Source organism: Dermacentor variabilis, unplaced genomic scaffold, assembly GCF_050947875.1.
Source record: "Dermacentor variabilis isolate Ectoservices unplaced genomic scaffold, ASM5094787v1 scaffold_20, whole genome shotgun sequence".
NCBI lineage: Eukaryota > Metazoa > Arthropoda > Arachnida > Ixodida > Ixodidae > Dermacentor > Dermacentor variabilis.
In genome coordinates, this window is record NW_027460368.1 from 1347779 (window position 1) to 1365488 (window position 17710).

General features: G+C 50.9%; 1 protein-coding gene across 1 annotated transcript; it reads right to left on the minus strand.

Annotated features, from left to right (window-relative positions):
- Positions 1–1170: 1170 nt before the first annotated feature.
- LOC142568528 (chitinase-3-like protein 1) lies at positions 1171–2493 on the minus strand. Its single transcript, XM_075678437.1, has one exon. It carries the CDS (start codon positions 2491–2493, stop codon positions 1171–1173), a length of 1323 nt encoding a protein of 440 aa, XP_075534552.1.
- Between the last annotated feature and the right edge of the window lie 15217 nt (positions 2494–17710).

The window sequence follows — 17710 nt, forward strand, 5'->3', positions numbered from 1 at the left end:
CGTAGATCAGGAGTTCCTTCGTCACCGGGCTAGTACCCGAATGATCCGGGGAAGTCTGTAATCGTGCCCTGCATTTACCTCAACTTTTAATTTACTAAAGCTCCGTTCGCGATAATATTTAGGCCTTACACGTCCTCGAGGATTAATCTATTAATTCAATTTGATTTATTATTTGGCTTTACTGTCCCTTTAAGACACGTACACAAAAAAGAGACTGATGAAAGAGAAATTCCTTGTTTTCCACCATGACTTCAGGCCTATATTCGCTCAGCTGCACGAAGAATGCCCCTCGATTGCGAATTTCCCATCAAAAAAGGGCGCATCAATACGTGGCGGTGTCTAGATACACATCGCACATTCCGTCGCCGATTCTATCCGCTGGCCACCTTCATGAGCTGGCAACGTCGGGTGTGTTGGTCTCTGGCCTTGGCGACCGGCGCCTTTGAAAATGCAGTGGAGTGAAGGCAGGTTTCCTGCGCATTTTAACACGTGCGCCTAGCCTACCGCTTGACTGAAAACAACAGGAAACTTCGCAGCACGTCAAACGCTAGGCCACCTGGATCGTGGGGCGCTGAGCTTTAGCAACAGCGGAAAGCCGCGATTTCGAAAGACACGCGCAAATGCTGTGCATTGAGAGATGTTTTGCAGTGACAGAATGTTGTACAGGGCTTCAGAAAAAACAAATGCTTGCACGGAGCTTTCTCCCGCTTTGGTTATCACGATACTGCAAGAATTCTATGAGCAATAAATAACATTGCAGGGAAATGTAGCCGACACATGATTGTGAGCAGCGTAACTAGTACTCAAAGTTCCATAAATAATCGAATTTTATGAAAACTGTGCCACACGCATCATTACGTTAGCCATACAAGCATTATGACCATTTTTATGTGCAGAACTGGGTGACAGACGCTGCGGTAGTGGAAACCACAAAAGAGCTCCAGAGGGTCGTACTTGTTCTTTGTTCTCTACACAATGCCAGTTCGTGGCCCTTGAGTTTCACAGCGTATGAAATGCGTCGCATCACGGACGCTGAACAAAGTGATGCTCGTCCACAGGACAAGTGCCAGCTATGTTCAACTTCGACGTCCGTGCACCTTCGCGCCTTGTTCGGTGTGTGTCCACAAAAGTGAGCGCATTCCGCGCAGCGTGGCATGACCGCAAGAGACGTTAGGTGGCAATGGGGGCTTTGCACTCGGCCGCGACGGCCCGTACGAGCGGGAACTTCGTGGCGCCGCACGAGCCGCGGAAGTCGTCGTCCCCGAGCGCCCACAGGGCGAAGCAGCTGGCGCCGTGGCGTCGCCGCGTGACGTGCACAATCCGGGCTAGCTGGGTGGCGTCGTGGTAGCCGACCCAGACGGAGCCACGGGAGGCGGCCGTGCCGTAGTGGCCCGCGTGGACCTGCGTCCAGTTGGCGGCGCACAGCTCGTGGTAGGCGAGGCTGCCAGCTTGCCGGGAGTGGCGGCCCGCGGGGCCCAGTCCCCTCGCCGGAGCTCCGGGGGTCAGCGACGCCGAGGAGGCGGCGCGCACGAAGCTCAACCCCGACAATGGCAGAACCATGCAAGCCTTGTCGAACACGTCGCGGCCGGTCTCCGAGCGCGCGGCTTTGGGGAAGAGCGAGATGTCCTGCTCCGTGATCGGATACTCTGTGCGGTGGGGCCCGTGAGACCCGTACATGCGGAAGAGGAGAAAGTCTGCTATCGCGGCCAGACGTCGCACGTCGAACATCCTGCGGCGCCTCCTCTGGTCATGTGGCAGAAGAACCGCGAGCAGCTGCTCGTCAGTCAGGGCTCGCTTCACCTCCTGCACAAGCTCGGTCGCATCTCGCTGCTTAGCGGGCACCGGCCAGTTGATGACGGCGCCGTCAAGGTTTCGGTCTTGAAGCCAGCGCCGCAATTTGAGCCCGAAATCCCTGGCAATGTGGCGGTCTGAGGCTATGTCCTGGTAGGCACGCCAGTCATGGCGCGACCTTCCCACTGCGATGAGCAACTTGCTGGGCTGCCCAAATGCGGCGAACCGTTCAATTGCACGCTGTTCCGCGTTGTGGCCCTCAAGGCTAAGCGTGAAGCCCCTCGAGTTTATGCCAACAGAGCTGTAGACCAGGTGAGTGCACAGACCCACCGGAATCTGGGACACGTCGAGGCTCGTGGTGGACGGATCTTCTTGCGTCGACTGGTTGAAGAAGCAGAACAGGTCATAATGCTGCTGCTTCTCCTCAGTTTCGGCTGCTTCGGGTGCATCGAACGACCCGCGGGCCGTCTTAGCGGTGCTACTCGTGGATGGAGCTGGTGGCGTCGAAGAAGGCACGTCTGCGAGCGCCTTCATCGGAGCAGCGGATGGGCACGGTGCGGCCTTCTGGTAAACGATAACGGGTGCCGGGGGATGTGCTGTGGTCCTCGCGTAGAACAGCATCCCCAGCAGGTACATGGCGAACAAGACAAAGATGCAAAAACTGACACGGGTCACGTAGAGCATGGTGTTGGCGTGGGCCATGTTGCCGCCTGCGATGCGGTCATCCTCGTCCGCTTGCACGGACGGGGACCGCGGTGCGACTCGTGGCAACGGCGCCACGACTGCTGCTCCAGGTTCGGGGGCCAGCCACCTCTTCTTCCTCTTCGACTATCCCTGGAACATTTTGCAGGCGCTTCAGGAATCATGTTTACCAACGATATCCATCGCAGCCAACGGCTACAGCGCCTCTCTGCAGGATGACGTGGAATTAATATGTATCGATGCCACACCAACGCGTCTTATTGTTAGGCGCTGCGACGCAATGAGAACTTATTTATTTCTAAGCGAAACTTAGTCCGAGCGAACGCTGTCTAAGCCACTGCGATATTCTAGTCACTGCACAGTCCGAGTTACTACACTGTCGCAGTGAAGCTTGATGTCCAGTTGTGGTGCTCAGTACAGATTACTGGATCCCTTAACGTGCTTTACGTAGTCCACCAGCATAGTTGTGTCGGGAGTTGCTCTTGCTGTTTAGCAGTGGTCCAGTTATCCCAGATGTAGCTTAAGGAAAGTGGCTTGCAGGAATGACTTAAAATGGGGGGGAGAGCGCTGTGTTCGACGCTCCCAGCAAGGATGGAGCGCCGTGCTGTACTTGTCCCATATCTGGCAGGCCAGCGAGCCCGGCCTGTTCTCAGTCTTGCCGTGCCTAAATGGCATACACGAACAACCTGCCGATGCCATGGAACTCTTTTAAACGTTTTGATAGGCACGTGCTTACCCTTGCCTAACAATTGATTTTAGGCATTGCTCTGTGCGAGTGATGTGCTTCGTCTGAAGTTTGATCTTTAACGTTTACCGAGATTGAAATATCTACGTGCGCATGCGCGCTTTGTAAGTGTAGTAGTACTTGCCTTTTTCAGAGGACTCCACGGCGTTACATGGTTGTCTCTATGCATGTGTGACGTGCCACTTTTTGATGACCCGTTGCGGTGGCGTAACGGCTTTGGCGTTGGGCTGCTAAGCCCAAGGACGCGGGATCGCTAGTCCCGGCCGCGGCGGCGACATATACATAAGGGCGAAATGCAAAAGAAAAAAAAAAAAGAAAACGCCCGTGTACCGTGCACTGGGTGCACGTTAAAGAACCCGAGCTATGGTAAAAAATAATCCAGGATGCCCCACTACGGCGTGCCCCATAATCATATCGTGGTTTTGGTACGAACAACCGAGATTTGGCTTGACTTGACCACTCTTTGATGAAGCCTAAACGAGCAGAGAGAGAGAGAGAGAGAAACATTTATTGAAGCATAAAATGGAATTCTCGCGGATCGAGGTCTTCTCTTCTTCACGCTGTCTTCTCGTCGAGAGGAAGCCTCTTCAGCACGGGTGGTCCCTCAGTCCAGGGCTCCACTGAGTTTGGCCGCGTCCCTAGCGTGCTCCACCATCCTTCTTTGGACGACGAGCTCGCAGCTGACGAGCCGGCTCTCCCAATGCTCCGCCCTCGGGGGTTTGTGATCGCGGAATGCGTCGTTTCGTTCGCACTCCCAAGTTATGTGATGGAGTGTGGGTGTAACCCCGCACCAGGGGCAGGTGTCCCTATACTGCGTTGGGAACATCTTGTTGAATATGAAAAGGTTGGGGAAGGTGTTTGTCTGGAGCCTACGCCAGCCCGTTGCTTCCTCCTTCGTCAGCGCTTTATGGGCCGGTGGGTACTTGAATCTAGTCCCCCTGTAGTGTTGCAGTAATTCCGAATAACTGTCACTGAGGATCCCGGCGTAACTAGCGCGGTACTCCTGCTGCTGCCCAGCCCGGAACCTATTAGCTCGAGCTAGACCGTCCGCCGCCTCGTTACCCCTTATGCCCTCGTTCCAATTACCCAGATCAGATTGTGTTTGATTTTCGCCTCCTCCGAGGGGTTACCCCCTCTGAGGATCCTAAGGGCAGTTTGCATATTCTCTTTGCAGGTCTCTGTCGAGTCTGTGAGAATATTTAGCGATTTATTCTCCCTATATCCTTGTATCGCCGCCAGCGCCAAGGCGATTTCCTCGGCTTCAGCTACGCTCCATATCTCGGCCGAGACGCACAAGACAAGCTTTTCCTCCTTGTTCATTATTACCGCGATGGCCTTTGCCTCGCTGCCTATTACACTTATGCTCGCGTCCGTGAAGAGAGTGTTCTCTTCTCTAGCAACTGTCTTTTCTATGTATTCGGCCCTAGCTTTCCTTCTGCCTTCGTGGAGCCTGGGATCCATGTTCTTCGGTATAGGCTTTACGTTAAAGGTTTTCCTAATTCCCGCCGGTACGTCCTCGTACCGGTCGACGTCTCCTATTTCGAAGCCCAGCCTACCGATCAGGTTTCGCCCCGTGTAGGTCCCCGTTAGTCTTTTCATTTGCGCTTTCCGCTGTGCTTCCGCCATTTCGACGAAGGTGTTGCTCACCCCTAGTTGCATCAGCTTCTCGTTGGAGGTGTTTCTCGGCAGGTGCAGCGCCGTCTTGTAGGCTTTCCTCAGGACGACTTCAATCTCTTCGTTGGTCGTTTTAGTCCTCACTTGGTAGGGTAGCGAGTACATGACAGAATTTACGTGCTGTGCATGGCACGTGCCCGACAGAAGCCAGTGTTGCACTGTACACGACGAGATCCAACTTGACTCACACGGCATTTTTTTTTCTTTTTCGCGTCGGATTCTCACACTAGTTTATATCGACCTTTTTCCAGTCACGCTGTCAAGTCTTGAGTGCTGCCAATCAACGTCATAGACACCGTATACACCGGGACACAAATACTAGTCGCTGCTGTGTTAACTATCGCTCGGAAGTTGAAGTTGAAATTTATTTGCATCATCACAATGCGGGAATGCTCGAGCAAAACCAGTATATGAAGTGGTTCTTAATCTCTTTCTTAGGACCTTACATAGGACACACTTAGGACCAAAGATCGGCGACGTCCCCAACCTTAACGAGGCGGCACACGAGGCTGCGCGCGCGCTTACAGACCGCGCGGCTTCACCCGACCACTCGGAGAATAAGGACGCGTCCACTACATACAATGAAATCACCAAACACTACTACCTACAACGTAGACAGTATAGTACGCCACACCGCACGCTCACTCGAGCTCAAGCTGTTACACTCAGAATGCTACAAACAGACACATACCCCACGCAAAGCAGATTACACCATTACATGCCTGGGCTCTACCACCCTCTTTCAAATACCACTCCTTCAAATATTTTACATTGCAACAAAGTTTCTATTGCACCAATTGCAATACATTCCTTAACGTATATCATTTACTCTGGCCGTGCTTGCAAGCTCACATAAACTCCGAACCGGACAAGCGCAAGTTTGGAAAAGCAATCCGGAGCGAAGAACTCACTCCCCAACTCTGGGCCGTCCAGCAGGTCCACGATGCCTCCAGGAAACTCAACCTCCCGGTTCCGTCGTGGGAGACGCGCACTCCATGAGATCCCAAAGCTCTCGGGGCCTGCAGGGCCTGAATAAAGTTGATTTCCTTCCTTCCTCGAGCAAAACGTGAAAATCTATTCACTTGAGAAGCGCCCGAGCCCCCAATATACAAGGCATACAAAAAGGGCGACAATTATCAAGGCATTTTAACTGTTTACCATTGCAGGTCAATTTCTAGTGTTATACAATGTAATTTAATACGAACAGCTTGACAGTAATTATAAATACATAAAAATACCAACAGCAGCGGAAAAAGAGTACTGACATCATGAAATGAAGAACTCTCGTAGGTTACGTATGCTGCACATTTCCGCATGAATGTCCTGGAAGATTAGTCTGTTCAACAGAACTGCAAAGCTCTCTAATGCCAGTGTACTCTGCTTGACAAGGTAAAATTGTGTGAATTCCGGTAGTCGGCAGCACGCCTGTACCCCACTGCCATGTTTTGCCGGCGTTTGACCGATACCACCATCCATGTGCACCAACAGAACCTGTTTTACTAGCTGGAATTTCCCTTTTACAAAATTAGCCGGCACGCATTTGAAGGTATACATAACGATCCGCTTCTTGCTCGGTGCACCTGCGTGGATGTGGCTCGACCTTTGATACACAACGCCTTCGCTACCGCTGTGACCAGTGCCTTCCACCATAGAGAAAGAAATTGAACAAGACGGGACACTAGGCGGAAACTAGCGTCAGGAAATACGTCACGCTATAGCGTTAGTGCCTTACGTTAGCTGCCGCGAGCAACGAAAAAAAAAAGAATCTGAAATGAAGTTAACAGATATTGTTTAATTTTCTTCCCAATAAATATAAAAAGATGTTTTGTGTATAAATGAACTTATGCTTTGCGACTTATTTTTTATTGCGTTACGTTGCAAAAAGCTAGCGGCACGCCAGAAGCACCAGATGCATGCGTCAAGCGCTAGACACGCCAACGGACCGAGCGAGGCCGCCTGCGCATGTGAAGTTCGCCTGTTCCGCAACCCGTTTCTTTTGGACGTAACCTGTTTGTTGGGCTCCCAGCGTATTCTTGACTTCCTTGTGCCCTTCGACACTGCGCCGCTGCACTATTGGACTACGGCAAGGTGAGAAATTTTGTTTGACGGTCTACCACGCATTTCAAGCAGTTTACGCTTACTTGATGGAACCTAAATATTATGGGGTTCAACGTGCCGAAACCACTTTCTGGTTATGAGGCACGCCGTTGTGGGGGCCTCCGGAAATTTGGACCACCTGTGGTTCTTTAACGTGCACCTAAATCTAAGTACACGGGTGTTTTCGCCCCCATCGAAATGTGGCCGCCGCGGCCGGGGTTCGATCCCGCGACGTTGTGCTCAGCAGCCCAACACCACAACCACTGAGCAACCACGGTGGGTTTGACGGAACCTAGTTGGCGAAAAATAGCTAGGCGTAGTTAATCTGAGTTAATGACTCGTACTGGGAGGTGTTCGCGACGCTTTCTATGGGCCCCACATTCTTGTAACGTATTTGGGTAGTTTTTGGGCACGTTCACCGCACCCGGCTTTGTAATGCAGTTAGCGAAAAGTAGCTCCGCCATGTGGCGCAGTTAGTTTCGCGTCTACTGAATCTTACTGGGACAAGTTCGTGACGCTTTCTCTGTCCCCCAACATTGTTGTAAATAATTTCCTTACGGTTTGGGATACTTTGTGGCATGCACGCCACGACTGACTTTGTGAAGCAGTTAGCGGAAAGCAGCTCGGCTGTGGTGCCAAATTTGGCTTGTACTGAATATTGGTGGGACATGTTTGTGACGCTTTTAATGGCCTCGCAACAACATATCCCTTCTTTCAGTACTCACGCTTGTCGAAAACGCGACGAGCGATTGCCAAGACTGATAATGCGGGAGTGTGTTGCTTGCATTGTCAGAACGCGCTAAAGATAACGCCGAGGAGCTGAAGAACCAGGAACTCGTAACTCGAAAATTCTGGCTGCTGAACGACTGAAAGCGGGGTTTCCACCCACGCATTTGACTTCAGCGCGAGTAGAAGGCATTTCGCGAACGTCTGTGAAGGTTTCGCTGAGAGCCAGTGTTGTGGCCACCTCTGTGCACGTATGTAGCATCGCGTCGGCTGATGCCAAGTTGTTTCGGAAACGCGCAGTCGCCCGTTATTAGTGCTCGTAAAGTGCAGGAAATAAGGCCGCGGAATGGTGAAATGCTTGGAAATCGGATGTTTTCGTCATGTTTTATGGATGGTATTGTTTGGGATGGAGTCGAGTATTTTTCACGCCATGTATGTAAAAGCGAATTGCTTTTGTTTCTAATGCCACCCATTCACCACTTTCGTACGTTTCGCCGCTACACGCAGTATTCCTATATAGGTGCTAAATACCAAAAAATTACAGGGTCTCTTAAGATCTCCCTTAAAAGGTGAACGGCCAAAGCCTACTCTTCTTCCTCTTATCATTGTCGCGAACTCTTGTCGCGTGTTACTGATCTCGGAGGCGTGCGGACGTTGGGAGAGATGGAGTCGGGAGACGCAGAGCAGCACAGCAAACAGATTTTAATTAACCGAAATTTAAAAACTCGAAACAAAAACTCGTGTAAATAAAACACCATGAAGAGACGCCAGCACCTAAGCCACCTACTTAACAGTGACTAAAGATGTCCTTATTGCCGGCTACGTCAGTCCTTAATGCTTTCTAAGCGTAGGTCCGGCAACCCTGGCCTATGGCTGCGCACACAGAAAAGGATCGTTCTTGCACTTTTGACATCGTACGCATCCTCCGAGTCCGATGCCTGTCGACCCTTCCTCATCGCCAACGCCGTAGACGTTGCTGCCTTGATGTCGGCCAGTCCAGCCATCCGTCTTTTGATGCCGGTGTCCCGAACTGCATCGGTGACGAGGCACTCCGGCCTCACTGGCTTTCGACTTCCTGGTCATCATGACTGCATGTAGGGGCATAGACTTGTACCACCTTCAGTTTGTACCTCTTAGTAAGTTTCACAACAAGACCTGCCACCCTCTCGTTAATGCTATAGAATTCCTGTATGTTACCAGCTATTAACTTATTAATCAGGAATCCGACTGCTAGTTCTCGTCTCTCCGCTAAGCCCAGGTAGCACAGTACGTGCCCGCTTTTTAGCACTGTATGTGCTTCTTTTGTCCTCCTAACCTCACTGAGCCCTATTATATCCCATTTACTACCCTCTAATTCCTCCAATAACCACTGCTAGACTCGCCTCACTAGATAACGTTCTAACGTTTTACCATAACAATACCAATTTTTAAATCGGGTGATCGCTCTGTTCCACTTAACTATCGTCCTATCTCATTAACTAGTGACATATGTAAACCTCTCGAGCACATCATAAATACACAAGTCATCAACTACCTAGAAGACCATGATATCATTTTCAAGTACCAGCACGGTTCTTGCAGGGGTTATTCAGGCGACACTCAACTCGCCGGATTTACTAACGACATATTTTCCGCATTTAACAAAGGATTCCAACTTGACGCAGTGTTTCTTGACTTCTCTAAAGCTTTTGATCGCGTTCCTCATCACAGACTTCAAATTAACACACTTAAATATTCACCCAAACGTTCTTGCATGGCCTAATTATTTCCTCTCCAACGGACAGCAATTCACCTGTGCTAATGACTGTAACTCTTCTTCTGTTCCTTTAACATCTGGAGTCGCACAGGACAGCGTACTTGGTCCCCTACTTTTCTTAATTTTAATTAATGATCTACCCAAATGTGTCTAATCTCGAATTCTATTATTCGCAAATGATTGTGTTACATATCGTAATATTAGTAATGACGCTGCCCGCCTTTCCTTACAAACTGATCTTGATGCGGGGACCGCTTGGTGCTCCTCGTGGCTAATGTCTTTAAGTACGTCTAAAACCAAGTTAATGTCATTTACGAAGCATTCCACTCGACTTCCTACCGCCTACTTTCTCAATAATGCTAGCGTATAACTTGCGCCAACTTACAAGTATCTTGGCCTTCAACTTCAGTCTGATTTCACTTGGCATTAACATATTAACTCCGTCCTAGCATCAGCTAACCGAGCATTCGTCCTTCTTAAGCGTAACCTCAAGCACGCACCTTCACACTTAAAAAAAAACTTGCTGATATTACGCTGATCCGCTGAAGAATTAAATATGCTTCTGCCATCTGGGATCCCGATCAAGCATACATCATCGACAACATTGAATCTCTGCAAAACCGTGCTGTTCGCTTCATCTTTTCCGATTATTCACGCTTCACCAGCGTCACATCATTAAAACAACGTGCCGAGTTGGAACCACTATCACGTCGACGCCAGTTTGCTCGCCTAACCTTATCTCATAAACTCTATCACCATTCCACGCTTCATGATGACTTCTTTTCACCACCCCCTGCAGTCTTCCCGCGCAGTGACCACCCTAACAAAGTAAAACGCATAACGTGCCTCTCATCGCTCTACGCAAAATCATTTATTCCTCGTACAATAATACAATGGAATAACCTACCATCACGCATAGCTACTGCAGTTAACATCTTTCCAAACCTTGTTGCAAGAAAACGGTTAGTGGTAGCAGATTAGTTATTACTTATTGTTATATTTACATATTAACATATTGTGTAAAAAAGTTCTTGTGATTTCATGAATTAGTGTATATACCCTCTGTTCATATCTATTTATTTTATCTAGGTTTAGTTCTTGTGCATATTTCAGGTTTGTGCCCCCCCCCCCCATGTAATACCCTCGCATGGGGGCCCTTAAGGGTAATGCAAATAAATAAATAAATAAATGAGGGCTCCAGGGAGACTGGGGAGTCCGTCTACTATAACGCTGTACATAAAGGCACACTATGTGTAATAATATCGTAAAGCTCTACATAATGTTCTACGCAAAAGCACCACACAAGAAATTCATTCTATGCAGTACTGTCAATCACCTTGCGAAGCGTTTCTAACACGCTGCCTCTTCCGCCTTCGCGGTGGCTCTGGTTGTCGGTGTTGCACCATTGCAGCAGCATCGTCTGTGTCTGAATTCTGCATGTCTGCAGAGACCTGCCCAGTGTGGGTAGAGAGCGGGCTCTCCGGTGACAACGGGGCCTCCAGCTCAGGTCGACAGACTGACATTAGCAGTTGGGAAACCACTGACCCACCGCAGGCTGAAAGAAAACAGCAGTAGAAAAATAATCGTAATGTCACTGCTATGATTACGCACCAACTGAATGCAAAAGAAGGCAGTATTGCCAGAGGGCATGCTGGTACTGGCACGACCGCACCGTTCCCAAACACACGTACGCGCACATTCAAATCACTGCCTTTAAACGGTACATAACAACCGTGCAATTTTCCCTCCACGTGCAGCTTGCCGCGCTCTTTGAGACTGACAGGCAAAAAGTTCATCCCTCTCAGTGCCCACAACAATCATTCGAAATATTCGGCAATTATAATTTTATACCAGCTTTAGAAACATCACCCTCATGCTATTCGCTACAAGGCATGCAACTGCTGATGTTCAGTATGCATTCTGCTTCGCGACTAGAAAGGATCTGTACTAGATTATGAGTAAGCATGAAATCAGCACTTGCCGTTCATCAGTCCGTCGTCTGCCTGGCTTCCCTCAGCGTCCACCAACTCCAATGCACTGCCCCTCACGTGCTGCGCGGCGCGCATTTTAGCAGCAGCCGAAAACGGTGCCGTGAGCACCTTTTTGCAAGCCGCCGTTGCGCTGCCTTTCCTGGGCACTGTTTTCGGCGTCTGCCCGAACTCCCGAGCCATGTCTGAAACGTCCTGAAGCAATTGGTGTGGCTCATTGTACTGCTCCTCCGTTCCAGAGCTGAGAAGGAGAGCGCAGGATGGATAATGTGATCACGAATGCGATCTCCTTTCAGAGCTTTCTTCAAAGTGTGGGTAAGGCGGCTGGAAAGAACGTGTGAATGTAGAGTAATTGCAAGCTGCTAATGCAGAGGTAATAGGCAACCGGGGTTTTCGACCGAGGATAGCGGCCGGCATTTAAACCTGTCGACAGGTTTACCGCGACCCTTGTGGCGAAGGACATCTCCTGGACACGAACCTTCTAGTCTTTGTGCCACTCCTGAAAGCCGATAGCATTGTCTTATGGTTTCGGTTGACACGTTCTGTATTGGCTTCAGGGTGGTAGTGTTTCGTACTTCATTTTTTTTTGCGGCATGCCAAGAGCCTTGCAAATGTCAACAAATATTCTGCCCGTGAACCCATCATGTGTGATAAACTGCGTTGGCAAACCGGAAACGGGTGACTGTTTCCAACAGCCTGTCCCAGATTATCTTAGAATCTATCTTGCGTTGCGGGTAAAGTTCTATCCACCTCGAGAACTGGTCAGCGACCACTTAGAAGTGCCGATTCTTTTTAGCTGAACAGGTCTATTACATTGCAGGTCACAATTTTCCATGGGTACCGGCTCTCCACGGGTTGCATGGAGCTGGGTGAGTTCCCTCCTTTCAGTTACAGTCGGGCAGGTAGGACAAGTGCGAACATATTTCAGGGCATACTTTCTGATTTGCGGCCATGTCATGAAGCGACACAACTTCTCAAATGTTTCTTTTTTACTAGTGAGGCGTGTGTCGGGAAAGTATCCTAGAAAAGGCATGCGCAGGTTCCTAGGCACAACGACACGGAACGGGGACTCGCCACAATTTGTATCGGTAGCGGGTATATGCCGCAAGAGTAGGCCATATTCTGCTGGCAAGTAGGAGTCGTAGTTGGTGGTAGGCACAGTGCTCCCAGCGGAGTTGGCGCTGCCCAGTGCTTTGCGTATCTGATCTCACGGTTCGCCGCTTAACTAAGCGTCGAGTAGCTGCTGGCGCGAGGCCAGCATTCGCCTGGCGTCTACAGGCACTGCCACAGCAAGGACCTCGGGTACCAGTTCGCCATCCCCGGATAATGACACTTGGCACAGGACGTCGGCTGCTTTGCTGAGGGTGCCTTTCTTGTATTCCACTCTACAATTATACTTCTGAAGAGCGACAGCGAGCGGGCTATACGTTCGGCTTTATTTTGCAACTTTGACAGCCACGTCAGCGCCTGGTAATCAGTCTGAATTGTGAACTCATCTGCATCCAAACAAATGTCAAATTTCTTTAGTGCAAATACAATTGCCAGGCACTGTTACTCTGTTACAGTATAGTTCCATTCTGCTCCCGCGAGAGCCTGCCTCGCAAGCGCCACAGGGCAAAGTTTTCTTTGATACTCCTGAAGCAAAACTGCGCCGATACGATACTCACTTGCATCAGTCGGCACGGTGAAGGGAGCTAGGCTGAGGTCGGGAAGCCGCAGACGTGCGGTATGGGCGATAGTTGTTGACAGAGCCACAAATGATCCCTGCTCTACGTCAGTCCAGTACCAACGGGCATCCTTGCGGAGGAGCTTTTATAAGGGCCTTGCCAGGTCGTATAAGTTAAGGATGAAGTGGCGGTAGGAGTCCACCATGTCAAAAAAAAAAAAAAAATGCGGCAGATTTCTGACGTGTGTTGGTGTTGAAGCTGCAGTAGAGCCTGGAGTTTCTCCTCCTGTGCCAGACTGTGCCCTGCTCGACAACAAAACCTGGCAGGTTGATTCTGATGGAAACCAACGGAACCTTCCGTGGGTTGATGGTGATGCCTGTATCCTGCATTCGTTGTAAAAGAGTACTCAGGTGAATGAGATGCTAATCCAGGTTTTCTGAAAACACTACCACGTCGTCCATGTAAGTCACCGCATAATTGAATTAGGCGTCCCGAAGCACAATATCTATTATGCATTGAAATGTCGCAAGTGACTTGCACAAACCGAAGGGTAATCGGACAAATTCGATCAATCCTCGATCACAAACGAACGCCATCTTTGCAATATGTCAGAGGGCGATCGGAATTTGCAGAAAGCCCCTGCTACCGCCAAGAGTAGTAAATAACTTTTCGGACCCAAATGAGTAAATAGCAGGCTCGATTTATGGAAAGGAGTACGAGTCCCGAACTGTGACAGAGTTCAACCGACGGTAGTCGACACATAACCGCGCCACGCCATCCTTCTTAGGTGATAGAACAATTCGAAAGGCCCTGGGGCTTTTGGATGGTCCTAACGCACCGGCGGTGACCATGTCGTCTAAAGCGCTGTAAATGAGTGCTCGCTTGTGGACGCTCAGGGGCTGCAAGTTTAAACGGATCGGGCGGGCGCAGCCGGTGTAGATCCCATGTCAGCAAATTTCACGCTACTAGGAGCCTCCATGAACACCGCGGCAAAGGATCATTCTGGCCTTTTCCGCTGGTGACCTTGTGAAAAGACTTGAGAACAGTCAGAATACCACTACCGGTCTCGGAGACCAGAGAGGTATTTGTGGTAAACACATTTGACTGTGGTTCTGGTGGATTAGTCATGAACCTGAGTGGACGTGCATGCATGCCGTACCGGTAGGTGTCTTTATAGAAATCGAGCAGTATTCCTGCTTTCGATGTGAAGTAAAGTCCGGGAAGGTGTAGCAAACGTTGCCGCAGTTTGCGACCATTGATGGTAACCGTCAAACGGGCTGCTGACGTAGCGGACGCTACGTGAGCAGATGCCATGCGAACATTCGTGTGTACATTTAGTTAACTGTGGACATTTCGTCTCGCAGGTGTTTTTGACACGATCGCAGAGAATGGAAACAGCCGAGCCGGTATAAAAAATAAAAGGCACTTCTATTGCGGCCATCCCGACGCCACCAATGGTGCGCTAATAAGGGCGGCATTAAGGAGGCTGAAGGTGGACGGCAAACAGCTCGCCATTTGTCCGAGGTCCTGAAACCGCAGGTTGGTGGGGGGAGGCGGTGAAACCTTGCAGGTACGGCCACCACTGTTGATGTTAGTGGTGATTGAAGCGTGAGGGGCCGTCTGTTTCCCCCTCTGTGCCTCCGTATTTTGCCGGAGGTTGTCCGCGGCTCAGCCTAATGGTGGCAAGATGGTGTAACTACCAAAACACCCGGCTTCCTATCGTCCTCGATGTGCCTGCCCCAGTGTGGGGCTGGGCTGCTGCCGCTGGAGGCATCCACGTTGCGCATGCGACCAGGTGATGGTTGGCTGCTGCCGGAAGGGACGTTCCGGGACCTGCTGTAGCGAGAGGACCTCGAGGCGCGGCAGGTCGTTGGCAGGCGATTGGTAGCTGATGACCACCACCGACCCCCATCGTTTTCTTGGAGGGAGGGAGGGGGTGCGGGCTGTGGCTCTTGTAGTGACCGCGTCCTCCACACTGCAAGCAGAATATAGTGCTCCTGCTCGCATTTTTGTGCCCGATTGCATGGCGGCCACTACAGGCCTGCTGCGGCCCTGGGTGCCTCGTAGGGCTGCTCCAGATTGACGGACCGGAGGCTGGAGAGGGAGTTGTGCGGCAAGAGTGTGGTGACTAAATGGGTCAACCGCCCTTGAAGGGGGCACCGGAGTTCCCCTGCTGCACGAAAAGAACTATGCCACGCGCAAGACAGCTTGAGAGAGGCCTCTAACGGGGACAAAGGTTAGTAAGTAAGCTCCGCCAACATCGCCGCCTGAATATCGGACGTCGTTTCAGCGAGATCCTCAAGCGAAAAGTAGGTAGGGCCCCAAATAAGCCTGGAAGTGTGGGTGAGACTACCGGATCGTCAGAATGACTTTTTACGTTTCGGGGGCTGAAGGGTCTGCACGCCGGTAAAACTACTGAGAGAACCGTATGTATTCTTAGAGGCTTTCATCCTCCGCCTGAGTATGGGCGCGAAGTTCATCTTTCATGCGAACGGCGTAGTTGGCGGTAGGGGGAGGGGATCACGCTCGGTATAGCTGCTCACAGTAAGCCGAACTATGGAATGACGCGACGACGTCTGTGGGCGCCGGACCTAGTCAGGGCGATCGGCAAAACGCGCTGAAGAACGTCAACCTTATAGAAGCTTCTGCGCTGCGGTAATATTGCTTTCCTTAAGAATGTCCGCTACCGATTATTTCTCTGTGACCCCCATATGTAAGCACAACGGGCTGAAAGCGAAAGCTGGCTGCGGGTGTGATCTGTGCTTGACTCTCGAGCAGCCCTGTCAGCTGGGCAACAATGCCGGCCATATGTCGTGTGGGCGCGTCCAGCTTCGCCGTTGGTGGCTTTAGCCGAACGCAGGTGAAATAAAATGCTGGCGACGCATATCCAGCGTTGAAAGTGAGCTTAAAACAACGCTCAAGTGGTACTGCGGGGCAGGATGGGGCGGCATAACGGGGCGCAAAGAGAGCGAGAATAGGAGAAAAAAATATTCACTCCGAGCTTAGGTTGTTCAGGGCGGTTGGGCACAACTGCGTGAGTTGTAGGGCCCAATGTCGGAGCGAACCACGTAGGCCGAGTGGGATTGCCACAGCTCCCTCGGGATGAGGGCGGTTCCCTTGCTCCCTGTGCCCGTGGTCCCCGCGGCATGGAAGCCCACCCCAGAACAATGGGAGGAATAAGAAGGGAGGGAAAAATGGATAATAAACACGTTGGGCGCCAAATGAATGTCCCTCGCCTTCATTTAGGGGGTCCGCGAGCTGCGACCAGCACGACAAAGAACCAGTGGGGCAAGGAACAGAAACGACTTTACGACGTAACGAAGCAAACACAAACAGTCACCGCAGCCTCGTGACCGATAGCAGAACGGGCAAGGCGAAGAAAGCACCGGAAGTACGAGGTAAGCAAGTGTGCTAGCAAAGAGAATACACAAAAGAACCACCGTAACACCCGCCGTGGTTGCTTAGTAGCTATGTTGTTGGGATGGTAAGCACGAGGTCGCCGGATCTAATTCCGGCCAAGGCGGGCGCATTTTGATGTAGGCAAAATGTGAAAACGCCCGTGTACTTAGATTTAGGTACACGTTACAGAACCCCTAATGGTCCGAATTTCCGGAGTCCCCACTACGGCGTGCCTCATAATATCTTCGTTTCGGCCCGTAAATCTTCATAATTTAAACCACCGTAGCAGACACTCAATCACCGCAATCCCGCGGTCGATAACATAACAGGCAAGGCGGAAAAGCAAGCACCGAACCGGCCAAGAAAACGCGGGTAGTTCCGAAGGCGAAAAGCAAAACAAAACCCCCTTGTTTTCGCGGACACTCAAGAAAGCGTTTGCCCTCGCCCGGCAGCGCGCTTGAAAAAAGCGACATCGACGACACAGGCCAATTTCTTTCCCCAGGCCAATCTTTCTCCAGACAATTTTGGTCTCAGGGAGCCTGCCAATGGGAATTAATTGTTCGCGTAGCTACCACACGAACTACGCTGTCAAAATTTGATCGATGGGATAGGTAGCGTCGAGGACGGGCCCCAAAGCGGCCTATTGTTGATAATCTAATATAAATACAGCACAAGATAGCAGCAGGCAGCGTGTCTCAACCAGAGCAGCTCCGGCAATCTCGAGCTCGCGCCTCCCGGGCGACTGGCGATGCGGCTGCGGCGCCGCGCATTCCTCTTCACTACAACCGCCCCCCACGGGAAAAGGAGCCATCCTGGCGACTCATGATGAACATAGAATGATGGCGTCGTAATACGGCTTCAGGCGTTGTACGTGGATGGTTTCACAGCCACGACAGCGTTGATCCGTAGGTGGCGTGACAGGCTCGATAATATAGTTCACAGGCGATGTCTGTGGTACAACACGGTAGGGTCCTTGATATCTGGAGACAAGCTTGGATGAGGGTCCAGCAGGAACGGCGGGAACCCAAAGCCACACAAGGGAGTCCGGAAGAAAGTGACAATGCGGGTGATCATCGTCAAGTCTAGATTCTTGTTTCCATTGGTCGACGGCGGTAAAGGAACGCGCGAACTGACGGCATTCCTCTGCGCTGCGGGCAGCTTCAGA

Coding starts and splice junctions, on each gene's coding strand:
- LOC142568528 (XM_075678437.1), bottom strand. CDS start 2,493: ATGGCCCACGCCAACACCATGCTCTACGTGACCCGTGTCAGTTTTTGC.